At 47.7% G+C, this 16,196-nt stretch overlaps 1 protein-coding gene and 1 long non-coding RNA gene across 7 annotated transcripts in view; one reads left to right on the top strand and one right to left on the bottom strand.

The window, feature by feature from the left end:
* Nucleotides 1-16,196, bottom strand: part of VPS53 (VPS53 subunit of GARP complex) — a 174,305-nt gene that overhangs the window by 72,561 nt on the left and 85,548 nt on the right. For 3 of the 5 annotated variants that reach the window (XM_050763531.1, XM_050763533.1, XM_050763534.1), the window contains one exon: nucleotides 4,054-4,155. In XM_050763531.1, the coding sequence (XP_050619488.1) occupies nucleotides 4,054-4,155 (102 nt within the window). Of the gene's footprint in view, nucleotides 1-4,053; nucleotides 4,159-16,196 lie in introns of all 5 variants that reach the window. The other 2 variants (XM_050763532.1, XM_050763530.1) reach the window with 1 other exon arrangement.
* On the top strand, nucleotides 7,374-13,725 carry LOC126938895 (uncharacterized). Of its 2 annotated transcripts, XR_007720189.1 has the most exons (4): nucleotides 7,374-7,522; nucleotides 8,091-8,350; nucleotides 8,840-8,907; nucleotides 13,545-13,725. It is a non-coding gene; the product is annotated as an uncharacterized LOC126938895 (long non-coding RNA). The 2 variants fall into 2 exon arrangements; XR_007720188.1 differs by lacking the exon at nucleotides 13,545-13,725 and having other exon boundaries at nucleotides 8,840-9,457.

Below are 16,196 nucleotides of genomic sequence, written 5' to 3'. Positions count from 1 at the left end.
AAAGGGGTTTGGATCAATCTCCTGGTTTGATGATGCACTCTGGTGTCCCCCCGGAGGAAGCTGAGAGATGGGAAGGGATCTGGATCAATTTCCTGGTTTGATGATGCACTCTGGTGTCCCCCCGGAGGAAGCTGAGAGATGGGAAGGGATCTGGATCAATTTCCTGGTTTGATGATGGACTCTAGTATGTTAGCTGTCCCCTGGAGGAAGCTGGGAGATCAGTACACTGTACCTCACTGGACTAGGTTTATAATTTATGAGCTCATAATTATTTCAAAATATAAAGGTTTTTAAAAAGTGGTTCAGAAGATGTGGGCCTGCATATGAAGAAGTTTTATAAATATCTTTATTTATTTTGCTTATAGTTTCCTTTTTATGTATACACAAAAGTGATATATGATTGGAGATAAACTATGTTGGAATAAGTTTGAAGAACTCATCTGGTAAGTATAAAATACAGATTCTAACTGGGAAAAGAAACTGGCTATATAATTCCAACAAACTCATCTTGATCAGTCTGCCACAGGCCCTGCCCTTGATGAGGCCCCACAGGACACTCAGAAAGCTGCACGACCAGGCAGCGCCAGGGTTCCACCTCTGTCAGTAGATGCTGCTGCTCTGCCTGCCCTCCCCACCAACAGCACTCTTCCGCAGTGAGGAGGGACCCCTGACCTTGTCACCACAGCACCTAGGTCGTCCTCTTGCAGCATTTCTAGTGTGAGCTGAAGCAAGAGAGGAATAACGGGAGAGATTGCCTACAGTTTCCTTTTTCCTTACTTTTTTCCTACAGGGCTGCCTCCTGCCTATGGCTGTGTGATGAACGTGCTCAGTTTAGATAATATGTGCTGGAATTTCGGCTAACTGGCGTCTCCCTTTGCACCACGCAACTCCCCAGAGGGTTGATTCTCAGCTTAAACACTACACTAAGTCATTTAGCAGTAGCGTTTGGGCCAGGTTCTGAGTGTGTGAATTCCGCCCAAAAGCTGCACATGTTTAAGCTATTTCCTCCTGGAGTTTGGTGGAATAATAAAAGGTTACTGTTGTCACAGTGAGGAGGTCTACAGCTGGTCCCATTTCCTTTTATTACTACCCAATGTAAACAGATTAAATCGAACTGCTTGGGTCACCAGAAGGGACATTCCTTATTTCTTCTCCTTTCTGTTATACCTTCAGCGTCCCTCAGGCCCCTTTCCGATATCAATCTTTATCATTGGGAATATCTTGGCAACTGATTGCTCGGGCCCTCTTGTAAACTAAATACCTTTTCTCATGTTCCCTCTCTCTTCTCAGCAGCCAGGCGTAAACTGCAGTAGTGAGCAGGGTGTGACCCTTACCTTGAGAGCCACATGGCTACTGACTGCAGCCATGGAATGAGTTAGGTCACCCACAGAGCCAGCAGGGACCTTCCCTCCAACCACCTCGGGCTGATTTTACCACTAACATCTGGTGGGTCCCTCCCCGACCCCAAGGGCTCTGCTCTTGTTGTGTACCCTACTCTGGGAAGTGGGAGACCCTGGGGCACCCACCTAATCAGCCACCAGGTAGGCCAGGGCTGGTGAGGCAGCAGGAGGTCAGGGATGGCATGGGTGGAGGCATTAGTCACTGGCACTGGCATGTAAGTTTTATTACTAATGAGTAATAGCCCATGAAATGGCAAGTAGATCAGCTAGATCGGGGGTTTAGTTGTTTCTTTTGAGATGGAGTCTCGCTCTGTCGCCCAGGCTGGAGTGTAGTGGTGTGATCTCGGCTCACTGCAACCTCCGCCTCCCGGGTTCAAACGATTCTCCTGCCTCAGCCTCCTGAGTAGCTGGGATTACAGGCACCCACCACCACGCCTGGCTAACTTTGTATTTTTAGTAGAGATGGGGTTTCACCATGTTGGTCAGGCTGGTCTTGAACTCCTGGCCTCAGGTGACTGGCCTGCCACGGCCTCCCAAAGTTCTGGGATTACAGGTGTGAGCCACCGTGCCTGGCCATTTTTTTTTTTTTAATGACATAAAATCCCTGGTTCAAAAAAATGTTTTATCTGAAAGCCCACGATACAAAATGACTCGCAATAAAACTGCTCTGATCGCAGGATCTAGGTCCCTGGCCGCCTCCTAACTTCCACAGTGACATCTGACGGGGCACCAAGGAACACAGTTTGAAAACCATTAGCTCTCACTGAAGGCAAACTGGGGAAGTCTAAAGAGAGAGAATAACCTACCTAAGGTCACATGGTCGGTCAGCTAATGGCCGACAAGAGTCCGACATTTTCCCAGCACATGACTCTGCTTTACCCCATGTATTGGTCAGATGTCAGTGTTCTGTGTTCTTAGAATGAGCAGGTCTTGGTCCTTACAATAGTAACTTTAAGCTTCCATATGAGGGAAAAGTTCCAAGAAAAAGGAAAATTATATTTTACCTGGCAAAACCGATTGTGTAGGGAATGGGGCCTCTCTATCTTAATCCAATTTAATAACATCCAGAGATGACTAGCGAAAGGAGTAACTTTTCCTGGCAACACTAGAAGCATTGGAGTGTTTAACTGCACAATTTTGGACATGACCATGGCAGCCACTAGCACTGGTGAGACAACAGGGCTCTGCAAACGGCTCTCTTGTGCAAAGCATGCCCACAGGGCACAGGTGGCCCTGTGTGGATGGAGGACACACCAGAAGAACGGGCTCTACACCCAGAGCCTTCTTTCCACCCTACTCCCTGCTTCCAAAATGCAATTGAGAACTGCATCTAATTAGTTACAAGAAACTGTTCGTTTTCTCCCGTGCCAGTCAATACTATGATGGCTTTAAATCAACTGCATCTAATCCTATATATACATCTCCAGGATGGAGCCTCCTCAAGATGTCCCATCAGTTTTGTTCATTTACTTCTATTCCTGAGATTCAGTTCTATGTCCTCTACTCCAACGAGACACGAGTCTATCAACAAAATAGCACTGGGAAAGAATTTCTAGTTTCTGACATTGAGACCTGGCTTCCAGTTTAAGCTCCTCCACTTACAAGCTATGCAACCCTGGGCCAACCACTTAATCTCTCTGAGCTGCAGTTTCGTCACCTATAAAGCGAGAGGCAGGAATTGTGAAGATGACATAAAGCATGTGAAAGAACTTAAAAGTGCAAAGGACTATAAAAGTGTGAGTATCCATTCTATTACATCGTTTAATCAAGGGACCAGACACATTTGATTGCGTCATTTCAGAACTGCTCCTGGGAGCTCTGCTCTCTGGGCTCCTGCCCTCACGGTGCTGGGAATGAATGAATGCAGGGCTAGCTGCAAAGTGCATGGCTGCAGGTTTCCCAGAGCTGGTCCTCCCAGCCAGCCTCTCTTTTGGTGGTGTCTGGAGCAAAACAACACCATACAATAATCCTCCAGCAGTCAAGTGTAGAAAATTAAAAAGAGGGATCACTAATCTAGAAGGGAAAAGTTCTGATTTATTGCTCTAACCTCCCTTGTCATAACATGGCAGTTAACCAAAAACACCATTCTGTAGGATGAAGGGAGAGGAAATTTAGACTTGGACAGAAAACTCCAAAGGAAATTAAAGTGTTAGTGTGCTCTGAAAAGTAACTCTCCAAATATGCCACTGGCCACCGTGATATTTCCAGGCCTCCCCAGTGGCTTCCAGACCTAAAGTGATCAGCTCACTGCGTGAAGGCCTCTCCCAACCGAGGGTGCTGCGGGCTTCCCGGGCTCGTTCAGCCTCTCACATCATCACTGTGCCAGGCGACAGTCAAACCGAAAACTGAGATAACAAGTTCAGGAGATGCTGAATGAGGCAGAGGAGAACTCTTCTGGCCCCAGCCAGTGGCTAATGAAGCCTGCGTGTGTCCCGGCGGCCGGGCTCTGCAGCAGCAGAGATGGGGGGCAGGGAAGTCTGCCCTTTGGTGGAGTTTTCTAAACGCACTTTCAGATAAAGGCCTTCTGTAAAGACCACAACAGCTGTCAACTCTGAACGTGGCCAACAGGCAAAGGATCGTATCTGGAGCAAGCGGACCCATTTTTAGAAACGCACATGAGGTGGTTACCCGTGGTGACGCGGACCAGACTTACCTGATCTAAATCTCCTTTCTCCGTTGCCAGTTCCTCCGTCTCTGGTGCTGGCTCATCTTCCAGGAAGGGATTGGTAGATGGGGGTGGAGACTCAAGCTTTTTCTGCTAGGTAGAGACGAGAAAGAGAGTGTTTTCTGAGCGTGTTCAATAGCTTTCCCCATTGATCTGCTCTCTCCAGGTGTCTCCAACAGCTAGTCGTGCACTCTGATCTAATAACGAGCTGAGGCCACCCAGACCACGTTCTTACCTCCAGGCCTTCACGCTGCTTCCTGTCCTCCCGAAACCCCCCTGACCACCCTGCCCCAGCTCGAATCTGGCGAAAACGCTCACGCGTCCTCAGTCCTCACACCGGAACTCCGTTCTGCGGGAGTCTTTCCCACCAGTCAGGTTTGGGTCAGACGTCCCTGACACGTGTTCCCAAACCACGCTACATGCCCCTACCCAGGCATTTACTAAAATACAGCAGTCGCCCATTATTTGTCTTTTCCCTTCTGGCCTCCAGGATGCCAGAGATTATGTCTGTCTTGTTCCCCATCCCATCTCGGTGCCTGGCACGTAGCAGGGCCTCAGTAAACAGAAACGAATCAAAGTGCCAGACGGATTTCAATGCAAGAACAAACTACAAAGCTAATCTCATGTGTTCCAGATTAACAGACGTCTCTTCCCAAATAAGCCCCATTACAACCACCACAACAGAAATCTCCTTGAGAAAATCGACTTCTCAGCTTCCAAATATGACCACTATTTCAAAACACATCACTGAGTAGGAACCATGGGCCAGCGGGAAGGCTGCAGGCAGGAGGCGTGGTAGCTTAGCTCCAACCGTGCGGCACTGGCCCTACCACCCAGCTTCCCTGAGCCTCAGTAACTTCATCTGCAGAATGCGGGTGCAATCACAGGACTATCTGGAGGATCAAATGTGAAACCCAGAAGCAGTACAGGATACATACAAGGGTCGCTGACGACGTTAATTCCAGTACAACTACAGAATCAAGGCAGCTCTCTGGAATTCCTTTACAGTTTTCACCTAGAGATGTTGTTTATGCCTGGGAGGCGAAGGCTTTAGCAGAAAGGAGGCCAAATGGACAAACAGAAAAGAGAGACTGCTTGGTGCTGGGGATGAGGGAATGGGGCAAGGCATGGCTCTCTGGAGACAAGAAGTTAATGGAGAGGGAGTTTCGAAATGTACTTGGTATTTTAGCCAACACCAGTGGGTCGACTTGAATTAATCCCTAAGCCAAAAGGGACAGCAGATGGACCATAGCATGAATAACTTTGCCAAGTGCCACGACACCATCTGAAGATATTACAAACAAAAAGTAAAACCAAAACTTACACAAAGTCTGGGCGCAGTGGCTCACGCCTGTAATCCCAGCACTTTGGGAGGCCGAGGCGGGCGGATCACTTGAGGTCAGGAGATCAAGACCAGCCTGGCCAACATGGTGAAAGCCTGTCTCTACTAAAAATACCAAAATTAGCAGCGTGGTGGCGGGTGCCTTAATCCCAGCTACTCAGGAGGCTGAGGCACAAGAATTGCTTGAACCCAGGAAGTGGAAGTTGCAGTGAGCTGAGATGGCACCACTACACTCTAGCCTGGGTGACAGAGCAAGACTCTGTCTCAAAAATAAATAAATAAATAAATAAATAAAATAACATAAATACCTTGCACAAAAACACTACACCTGCATCTGGTTTTTGGTTTACAGTCATTTAAACTGCTTATTTGTTGGCCAAAACACTTGGATGCAATTGATGTGGACAGATACAGCCTCGGTGCACGACAAAGCCTTGTGGTGACGGCATTAGCTCGAGGTAATCAGTAGTAAGATGATGATTTTTGTGGTATCTTGGTGAGAAACAATATGGTCTAACACCCAAGCAAGTATTTCACATTTGCACACTCCAAACTTTGGCTTCTTTACCTAACATGAGAGAAAAAAATCCTTAAAAACTTACAGCTCTTTTTAGAATGCAATATCTCCAAGCTTAAATTGTCTTCTTAAGGGCTGCTGATATTTTAGAGAGAGACAGGAATAGTAAGAAAGGGAATCTACCAAGCTTAATCTTCAACAACCGTAAAAAAATTAAGTTAGGTAACAGCATTAGCTTCCCGATTCCACTGGCTTAACAGCGGGCTCTGGGATGACGCTGATGAGCTGAGTCACTGTGATTCCAAGTCTTGGTCCCTTGTAGATGTGAAAAGCTAGTCGGCTAACTGAAGTTAAAAGTTTTGCTCAAAATCATTCAGTGACAGACACAGAATCTGAGTTTTTGAGCTAAATGCCCCTCATCTATTGCTAAGTCTATTGGGTTGATAACAGCACCTCACAATTACATAAAGGTGGGCCTCATTTTTAAAACATAAGGTGTGATTGGAAATCATGGCAAACAGCAGATGTCAGTGAGGTGGACTGAGGATGTTCATGGGCTTTACTCTCACTGGCATAAAGCATCAAGAAAACGGAGAAGGTAGGAAGAAGTCACGGGCAGCACTGAAGAAGCAGGCACCATCTGAGGCAGGGTGAGCGCGGGCCACTCGCTCAGTGTCACCATCGGGGGTAGGGTGAGTGCGGGCCAACCTCAGCCTCCCAAGTAGCTGGGACTACAGGTGCGCATCACCACACCCAACTAATTTTTGTATTTTTTGTAGAGATGGGGTTTTGCCATGTTGCCCGGGCTGGTCTCAAACTCCTGACCTGAAGCAATCCATCTGTCTCAGCCTCCCAAAGTGCTGGAATTACAGACGTGAGCCACCGTGCCCGGCCTCTATTAACATTCTGATGAAATGAGGGGAGTTGTGGACACCAAGGAGCTCCCAGCTCACTCATATGTGGCACATACTTTCCACATGTGGACCACGTTAGTACAGGAAAAGTGATTCATTCCTCCCCTCATCCACTCAACAAAGGGATATGCTGGGCCCTAGGAGTAGAGCAGTGAGAAAGACAGGCCAGCCTCAGCCCTCATGGAGATTAGAGTCTGCTGGGGGAGACAGCCTTCAATCCAACAGTCACACAAACGGCGAGAAGGGCCACGAAGGAAAAGCGGTCATCATGGAAACGTGCAACAGAGGGCCGCAGGAGACTTCCCTAAAGAAAGGAGGTCTGAGCCAGAGCTGCAGGATGCCTCAGAGTTAAATATGTGAGGGGTGGAGGGCGGAGGGAACAGCATGTGTCTGCCACTCACTCAGCAATGATGTACTGGGCATCTACTCTGCTCCAGGCACTCTCGGGCGCACCAGGGATGCAAGTGAGGAAGACGGTTAGAGGTGGCGCTGCAGTGGTGAGAGGAAAACTCAGGGAGTGGGATGAGCTGGGGATGAGGGTGGGAAAGTGCGTCTACACGGAGTTGTCAGAAAAGGTCTCTGAGGAGATGACGGCTGAGCTGAGTAAGAAGGAACTGCTCAGGCAAAACCGAAGGAAGGGTGTTCTCAGCAGGGAGCCCTGGTGGAGATGCTGGAAAGCACTTGGTGAGTCTGAGGGACAGAAAGGAAGACGGGGGCCTGGGGTAAGAGGGGTGGGGCCTGGGGTAAGAGGGGGGCAGCAGCCCCGTCACGCAGCCTTTTGTGGGCCATGGTAAGGGTCGGTTTTCTTCTCACTGCAATTGGGCAGTCGCTGGTGGTTTTCAAGAGGGAAGTGATGTGATCTAACTTGGATTTTAAAAATAGTCCACTGCTGTGGGGGAACGGATTATAGTGACAGCAGGAAGCCCAATTTAAGAGGCTGCTACAGTGTTCTGGGAAAGGGCTGATGGGGAACCGGACTAAGCTGGTGATGGAGGACAGAAAAAAGCGTCCGTCAGATGTGGGGCATAGTTAGGAGGCAGAGCCAGGAGGCTTTGCTGAGAGTGAGAACGAGGGTGAGGGAACGAAAGGAGTGAAGGGACACCCACTTTCTGGTCCAAGCAACTGCACAGCTGACAGTGCCTTAACTGAGATGGGGCACCCTCGTGTAGTGGCAAGGCACAGGCTCCGGATCTGACAGACCTGGGTTCGAGTCCAGGTTCCACCACCATGGGGTGTGCTGTTTAACTTCCAGCCTCAGTTCTCCTACCTGCAATGTGAAGGGACAGGAATACCCACCTCGTATGGCTGCCATGAGGATGGGATGAGGCGTGCGTGGCAGGAGTGAGCGCCACAGTCACGTGCCACACCATCATGTTTCCACCCATGACGGGCCACGGTACGACGGCGGTTCCACTAGATTATACTGGAGTCAGACGATGGAGTAGGCCGGGGTCTGCAACCCCTGGGCCACCAGTCCATGGCCCATAAGGAAACCGAGCCACACATCACGAGGTGAGCAGCAGTGAGTGAGCATGACCGCCTGAGCTCCGCCTCCTGTCAGGTCTCAGGCAAACCCTGCTGTGAGCCGCTCATTGGAGGGGTCTGGGTTGTGCACTCCTTATGAGAATCCAATGCCTGATGATCTGAGGCAGAACAGTTTCATCTCGAAACCATCCCCCGATCCCCCTCCCCTAACTCCCACCCCCAGCCCCACCTGTGGAAAAACTGTCTTCCACAAAACCAGTCCCTGGTGCCAAAAAGGCTGGGGGCAGCTGGAGTAGGTTATAGCAGGCACACTCTACGAGGTTTGCACAGTGATGAAACTAACGATGCATTTCTCAGAACATATTCCTGCCGTTAAACAATGCGTGACTGAATATACGCGGCAGCTTAACGTGCTGTTGGCACAGAGGTCGAGGCTCAGCAAGGGGGAGCTTTCAGCGGTAGCTAATAGGGTGAGCCAGGACATGAGGCATAACCGTTGTGCTTCTCTCAATACAGCAGCTCACAGAAGAGACAGACGCGGGCACGCAGCGTTAAAAGTCTCGTCAAAAGAATTTCTGTTAACCGTAAGTGGAACCTTGTCCCAACTATTTTGTCTCTTTGGGATCCCTCTAAGAAATGAAAGCAAAGGGCCCATCAACTTTGCACTTTCTAAGTGGAAAGGCACACTGAGCTTCTCCTTTCTTCCCTAGTCTGCAACCACGCACGTACCGCCCACCTCCCTATTGACAAAAGTCCCAAAACCCTCAGGTGTGGATACGCATTCCCGCAGTTTGGGGGCTACATGACTGCTCGGATTAACTGCTAAGATGAAAGACAAGTCCTAGCAGGGAGCGCTCACTGCATAACGCAGCCGTCTGTGCCGAGAGCCATACAGATCACGCTTCTCAGGCTTGCTCTGCAGCAGTCACGGGCCACAGAGAATTACAACTGGGGGTTTAGATTGTCAGTGACTCAATGACATATTTCATGAACTCTGAGGCTGCTAAATAAAGCCAAAAATTTTCCAAGACGTGAATGACTTTCCAATTTTGAAAGAATTCATTCTTTTTGCTATGATGACAGTTGATTTCAAGCCGATACAGGAAAGCAAAATTCTTCATATAGCAAGTTAATTCCTACTGATTAAATCACAGGGGATTCCCAGCACCTTCAAAACAGTTCAGGCCACAGGACAGTCAGGCTGTCTAATTCACTGTCAGGAAGGGAAAGTCTGGCTTCAGTCAGCTGTACATCCGTATCTCATCTGCCTACACAAATCCCTGTGTGAGGCCCTAGCTGGACACGTCCAATTATCAAAGAAGAAACTCTGAAATTTCAGACTCTCTTCCTTTCCCTAAAGCAGAAAGCTTTCACTTGTGAGATGAAAGTTCCTCAATGTCTGCATTTCTCATGCCATAAATGCTTTACTGCAGCCCAATTCCTAATTTGTCCTTAAAGAGATAACTGGGGGGCTTTGGTTGACAGTCCAGATTGCAAGCCCAGGGTACACACACCTGGCGTCCACCATTTCTGGGGCCACGCTCTTGCTACCGCCATGTCCACTGACATTGTGACAGTTATGTGCAGATTTCTCTCTCCTACTAGATCCTACGTGCCTTCCCGATTCAATTTCTCATCTTTTCCAAAGCCCTGTACAAAGAGGAAGCTTGAAAGTCTCTGTGGGTAAATGCTGGTAAGATGAAAGGCCCTCAGTACAATCCTCTTCAGAAACATGGGCGGCACTTTCTATTTTCCGTAAACAAAACAAAAAGCCTGTGCATATGTGCGCAAGCATGCTTGCAGAAGAGCCAAAAATACACCCCAAAGTATTAAACGGTGTGGATACCTCTAGGGGGAGGGATATACAGTAGTTAGGAAGAGATGTTTATTTAAAATATTTTTTTCTATTTGAGTTTTTAATAGGCATGTATAGCTCCTTTTTCTTTTTCTTTTTTCTTTTTCTGAGACACAGCCTCACTCTTCCACCCAGGACGAAGTGCAGCGGTGCGGTCGCAGCGCACTGCAGTCTGGAACTCCTGGACTGAGGTGGCTCTTGCAGCTCGGCCTCCCGATGGCTGAGAACCCAGGTGCGCACCACCACGCCCTGCTCGTTAAATCTTTTTTGTAGAGGCAGGGTCTTCGTGGCCAGGCTGCTCTCAAACTCCTGGCCGTAGAGATTTGCCCGCCTCGGCCTCCCAAAGTGCTGGGATTTTGGGCATGAGCCATTATGCCTGGCCCACTGCTGATTTTTTTTTTTTTTTTTTTTTTTTTGTAGACAGAATATTTATCTGAAGAGAAAAGATGATTTATAACTAAACTCATACACTATTTTCCAAAGCCCTTAATTCTAAATTGTGATGTAATTCATATAACATAAAATTCAACATTTTAAAGTGATTTACTATTCAGTGGTTTTTGGACATTCACAAGGTCGTGAAACTATCACCACCAATTCCGGAACATTTTTCACCCCCAAAAGCAACCCTTACCCGTTCCTGGGAAGCTGTTACTTCCCAGTCTTCCCCTTCCCAGCCCCACCTGCCTCTATGGATTTGCCTCTTTGGATATTTCATGTAGATGGAATCATATTATGTGTGACGTCTGTGTCTGGTTTCTTTCACTCGGCACGGTATGTTCAAGGTTCACCCAGCTTAGGGCACACATCAGCACTTCATTCCTTTTATGACTGAATAATATTCCACTGTACGGAGAATATTTGGTTATTCCTTGTCTGTTGATGTTTCTACCTTTTGGCTATTGGGAATAGTGCTACCATGAACATTTGTGTAGGACGTACAAACATATGTTTTTAATTCCCTTGGGCATATACTTAGAAGTAGAAATGTGTAATTAAAAATAAAAGAATTTGGATTGCTTTGCTTTTTCTATTTGGCAGAGCTACCCCTTCATACTAGGCATGGCACACTGACACTGTGAGATGCACTGAAACAAGGAGGCACCACTTCTTCTCGCTCTTAATTACATTTGGAAGAACAGAAAGGAAGATGAACAGAAAGAAGTTTAAAGCAGAGGCTGAAACTTGAAAATGCTCACAACTTCACCGGATAATTCCACTAGTGTCGTAAGAAAATAATCTCACTCCTTTGGGTAAGAGACAGCGAAGAGGAGAGAAGAGAGAAGAGAAAAGACGAAAAACATAATCTCAAAAGTATATAAAATTAGTAGACAAAAATATTCATATAGCCCTATTTATAAAAGTGAGAAAAAACTAAGGGTCCTTTGAGAAAAGAATAATTGGGGAAATTACTGAGTATCTACAGAATAAACTCTTTCTGTGGTTGAGAAAGAACTTAAGCTGTGACATATGAAGCATATTTTCATATGTGTGTGTGAATTAACACAGAAATTAACTCAAAATAGATCAAAGATATAACTCAAAATGGATGGAAGATATAAATGTAGCAGCTGAAACTATAAAACTCTTAGGAGGAAACCTAGGTAAGTCTTTGTAGCCTTGGATTACGTAATAGTTTCTTGGATATGACACTAAAACACAAGCAAGAACAAAAAGATAATTAACCTTCATCAAAACTGAAATCCTGTGAAATGACTATCTAGAGAGTGAAAACAACCCACAGATGGGAGAAAACATTTGCAAATCATATGTCTGATATACGACAGAATATATAAAGAAGTTAGAAAGGCCGGGCATGGTGGCTCATGCCTATAATCCCAGCACTATGGAAGTGGTATTCACGCAGTGAAAACCTGCACAGATACAGCGGTATTCACGCAGTGAAAAGGCAGAAACCACCTGAATGTCCACCGGCTGATGAAGAGACAACAGTATGTGCATCACCCACACAATGGTGCAGTATTCAGCCATCAAAATGCAGCGCTGACACACGCCACAACATGGGTTAGGCTCGCTATGTACATCACCCACACAATGGTGCACTATTCGGCCATCAAAATGCAGCGCTAACACACGCCACAACATGGGTTAGGCTCGCTATGTACATCACCCACACAATGGTGCACTATTCAGCCATCAAAATGCAGCGCTGACACACGCCACAACATGGGTAAGGCTTGCAGACACTGTCTAGAGGCAGGGAAGGCAAACACAAAAACCAGGCATTGTAGCATTTATGTGAAGTGTCCAGAACAGGCATCCATAAAGACAAAAGTCGATTCCTAATTGTCCAGGGCTGGGGAAAGAGAACTTGAAGGTCCTGCCTGCTAAGGAGGGATTTCCTCTGGGGTAACAGGAATGTTCTGGACTTGCACAGCTGGGATCGTGGCATCATCTTGTGAATATATGAAAATCAACTGAACTGTATATTTTAAACAATAAATTTCATGTGACATTTTGTGACATGAGTTACATCTCAATTTTAAAAACAAAATAAGCAGAGAAAAATGTATTTAAAGAATACAATTTCAACTGTGTAAAATGCATAGAAAGAATATACCCAAATCCTCATCTCTGATTTGGATGACTTTTTTTCCCTGCTTCTCTATTCTCGCCTATACTTTCCAAATTTTCTATCCTGATCCTGTATTCTTCTCTTCTCAGAAACAAAAGTTAATCGTCCCTCAGGATATTATTCAAATGGAAGAATACACTTCTTTAGCACCAGTAAAGTATCCATAAAATATTTTCCAACACTGAAGGGAGTGCATCAGGTGGGGGAAGCTGTCGCTGTCAGAGACCGACATCCTCAAGCCGTGGCAGAGCTGGGAAACCTGCCCCCTTCCTCACACAGCCTCCCTCACGCAGGTATTAAGCTGCCAGAAGGCCAAGGCGTAGAGTGAGACACGCCGGGTGGGCTTTCATGAGTCGTGAGCCTTTTACATACGCTCTTATGCTCAAATTGCACGGTTGACAATTATACCTATCTAGCTTCTGTCTTTACAACGTAAGTATACATGTATATTAAAATGACCCCTATAAGCCAAAGGACAAGTCTCTTTCAAAAGGCAACGTATGCAATGGTCAAGAGGAAGGGAAATCCAGCTGCATAAAATGGGAAAATTTTTTATTTTATTTAAAAAAAAAAAACGTCCAGTGAAGCAGTTATAAAAACCTAATCCGATCTACTCTGCTTCCAGCAGAAGGCTGAATGTAATTTGTTCACCTTGAATCTAATCATCAAGTCACTAACAATGCATATGGATACAGTTACGTCATAGCCAGACATTCTCTTTTAATTTCAAGGCATTTTAATTTACAGACTATCTTGAATTCCTCCTACAGGGTCAGAAGTTGAGGCAACTGGGAAAAGCACAGGCAGCTCACCTCCTCCGGTAACAGTCACAGCACAGGACATCGTAAAACTGGTCAAGTACGGTAAAAGCAACAAACCCTGTCCCTGAGGCTCTTCCAGTCTAAAGTTCTATCAGATGTTGAAGTCACAGCTCTTGAAAAAGAGCAAAGGATGATGGGTCAGGAGGCGCTGAGCTGTGGTGGGTCTTCCTGGCGAGCTGGCCACACCCTCAAGCTCATCCTCACTGTTTCACTGCCGCCAAGGACTGGAGGGGTCCTGACTGATACAGTGAGGGCGGCGGTGGGGGCAGCGTGGGGATGAGGTATGGCCTGGGAGGGGCAACAAAGGAGAGTCTCTGGACATTTTGGCTCCTTAGCTGACATCACCTGTTTCGTGGCACCTTTCTGAGGAATTCAGCAACTTTCTATAAAATTTGGCATATATCAAAAGGTATCAAGATATACCTTGGTTCATTTCATGATTTATTCTGGTATTTTGAAACAAAATGGTAGCCAAAAAGGACTTTCCAAAGAGTGTATCCTGAAAGCAAGGTAGCATGGGGAAGGGACCAGGGGCCAGGGAGCAGCAAATCTCCAGGCAGGGCCCCCAGCAGCTAGACCGGGGGTCAGGACAGCTGGAACTCCCGGCCTTGCCCAGGCTGCTTTGTGTTGGGAGCATGGTCGGTAGCCACGATTAATTCACCAGGGTCCCTGCCATTGAGGGTCGCAGAATAAAGGTGAAGAAGGTTGTGCAAGGCCCACAGTGAGATGATGGTGGGGACCAGGCCCAGTGTGAACATCACCTAGAGCCACAGCCTTCACGTCTCCTCACAGCAGAGCTGCAGTGAACCGATTCCTCAAGGCCCGGCCCACCTGGATGAAGTGGCCACAGGGCTTCTGTTGCCTCCTAGAAACTTATCTTTAAGAGAAAATCCTTGAAGGATATCGGACAGCGCTTGTCAGGAATTGGAATGCAGAATAATCGCCAGGTCGTGATACCTGACACAAAGAATAGGGTCTGGAGGACGAGGTTGAATTAAAGAAGTTGAAGGGTTTAGAGGAGTCTGTGGCGAGGAGAGCTGACAGCTGACTCAATAGAGAGGGAAAGAAAGAACTCATGGTACTCATCGGGCTTTCCCGGCTACGGATTTATAACCTGACACTCTGCAAACTTGATAGGAGACGAGAGCAACTGAACAATGAAGAGGGGATGCCTTACAGACCGGTTCTGCCAAAACATTTCAAATATGAACACCAAAAAGGAAGGAGCTGGGGGAAAAGGCTCAAGTGCTCCTAGCTGACCCCTGACCACCACCCCAGAGCACCGCCTCGGCCAGGAGACACCGGACTCTGGTCCAGGAGCTGGGCTCTGGTCCAGCAGCTGGGCTCTGGCTGAGCGAGTTCAGGCCTGAGCCACCAGTACCCCCAGCCCTGTCCTCCCAGGACAGAAGGTGGCTGACAGTTGGCCAACTGCCGCTCTGACAGGCCTGTACCTGTGTTTTTCAATACAGCATTGTCTTTGCGAACTTGAGTAAGCTCCTTCAGTTTTTCACGGTCTCTACGTGGTTACCCTGTTCAGCAGCCTCAGCCTGTCCAGGAGGGCCTTCCCTGCCCTCGTTCCCTGCCCTCGTTCCCTTAGCGCTTTTGGCCTTTGGGGGATTTTTCCTCAGACAGGTCCTGGGACAGACCCAGGTTCACAGGCTACCCTGGTCCTCGGATACAACAGGGCCATTTGTCCCTCCATGGTCCTATAGCTCCCTAAATGTAAAAGAAAAATCACCAGGACGTAGGGCCCAGCCAGAGAGGGTGAAGAATGGCACAAAACAAGGGCTTGGCAAGAACGTCATTCAAGCATCCTTCACTGGGACCTATTTCCCATCCGGTTATCTGGATTACCAGCTCACAGAGCCTGTCCTGACGCTCTCCGGACCCTGCCCAGCCAGAGGCCATGGGAGCTCAGGGGGCTACTCCCAGGTGGGGCCTGTGCTCAATGCTGAAACCTCACGCTTGTCCCCGGCAGACCTCTGTAGGGCTGAATCCAGTGCCGCACATATCTGTACTTGAAACCAGGCAGAAGCATGGCTTGGGAAGGTCCGAGAGGACAGCCAGCAAGAGGAAATCAGGAGGTTGCTAAAGCCAACCTTGTACTTCTCAGGAGAAACGCATGATTCCTTCAGTGGGATCTCTGTTCCCTACTTCCTTATCTTTTTCTTTTTTTTTTTTGAGATGGTCTCACTTTGTCACCCAGGTTGGAGTGCAGTAGTGCAATCTCAATTCATTGCAACCTCTGCCTCCTGGGCTAAAGCGATCCTCCTGTCTCAGCCTCTCGGGTAGCTAGGACTATAGGGGTACACCATCATGCCCTGCTAAAATTTCCCTGGTAGCTGGGACTACAGGCATGTCCCACCACACCCTGTTAAAATTTCCCAGGTAGCTGGGACTACAGGCATGTCCCACCACACCCTGTTAATATTTCCCAGGTAGCTGGGACTACAGGCATGCCCCACCATGCCCCACGAATATTTCTCGGGTAGCTGGGACTACAGGCGTGCACCACCACACCTGTTAATGTTTCCCGGGTAGCTGGGACTACGGGCATGCACCACCACACCCCGCTAGTATTTCCCGGGTAGCTGGGACTAC

Source organism: Macaca thibetana, chromosome 16, assembly GCF_024542745.1.
Source record: "Macaca thibetana thibetana isolate TM-01 chromosome 16, ASM2454274v1, whole genome shotgun sequence".
Lineage (NCBI taxonomy): Eukaryota > Metazoa > Chordata > Mammalia > Primates > Cercopithecidae > Macaca > Macaca thibetana.
The sequence above is the reverse complement of the archived record's forward strand: the minus strand, read 5'-3'. Positions and strand labels throughout refer to the sequence as shown.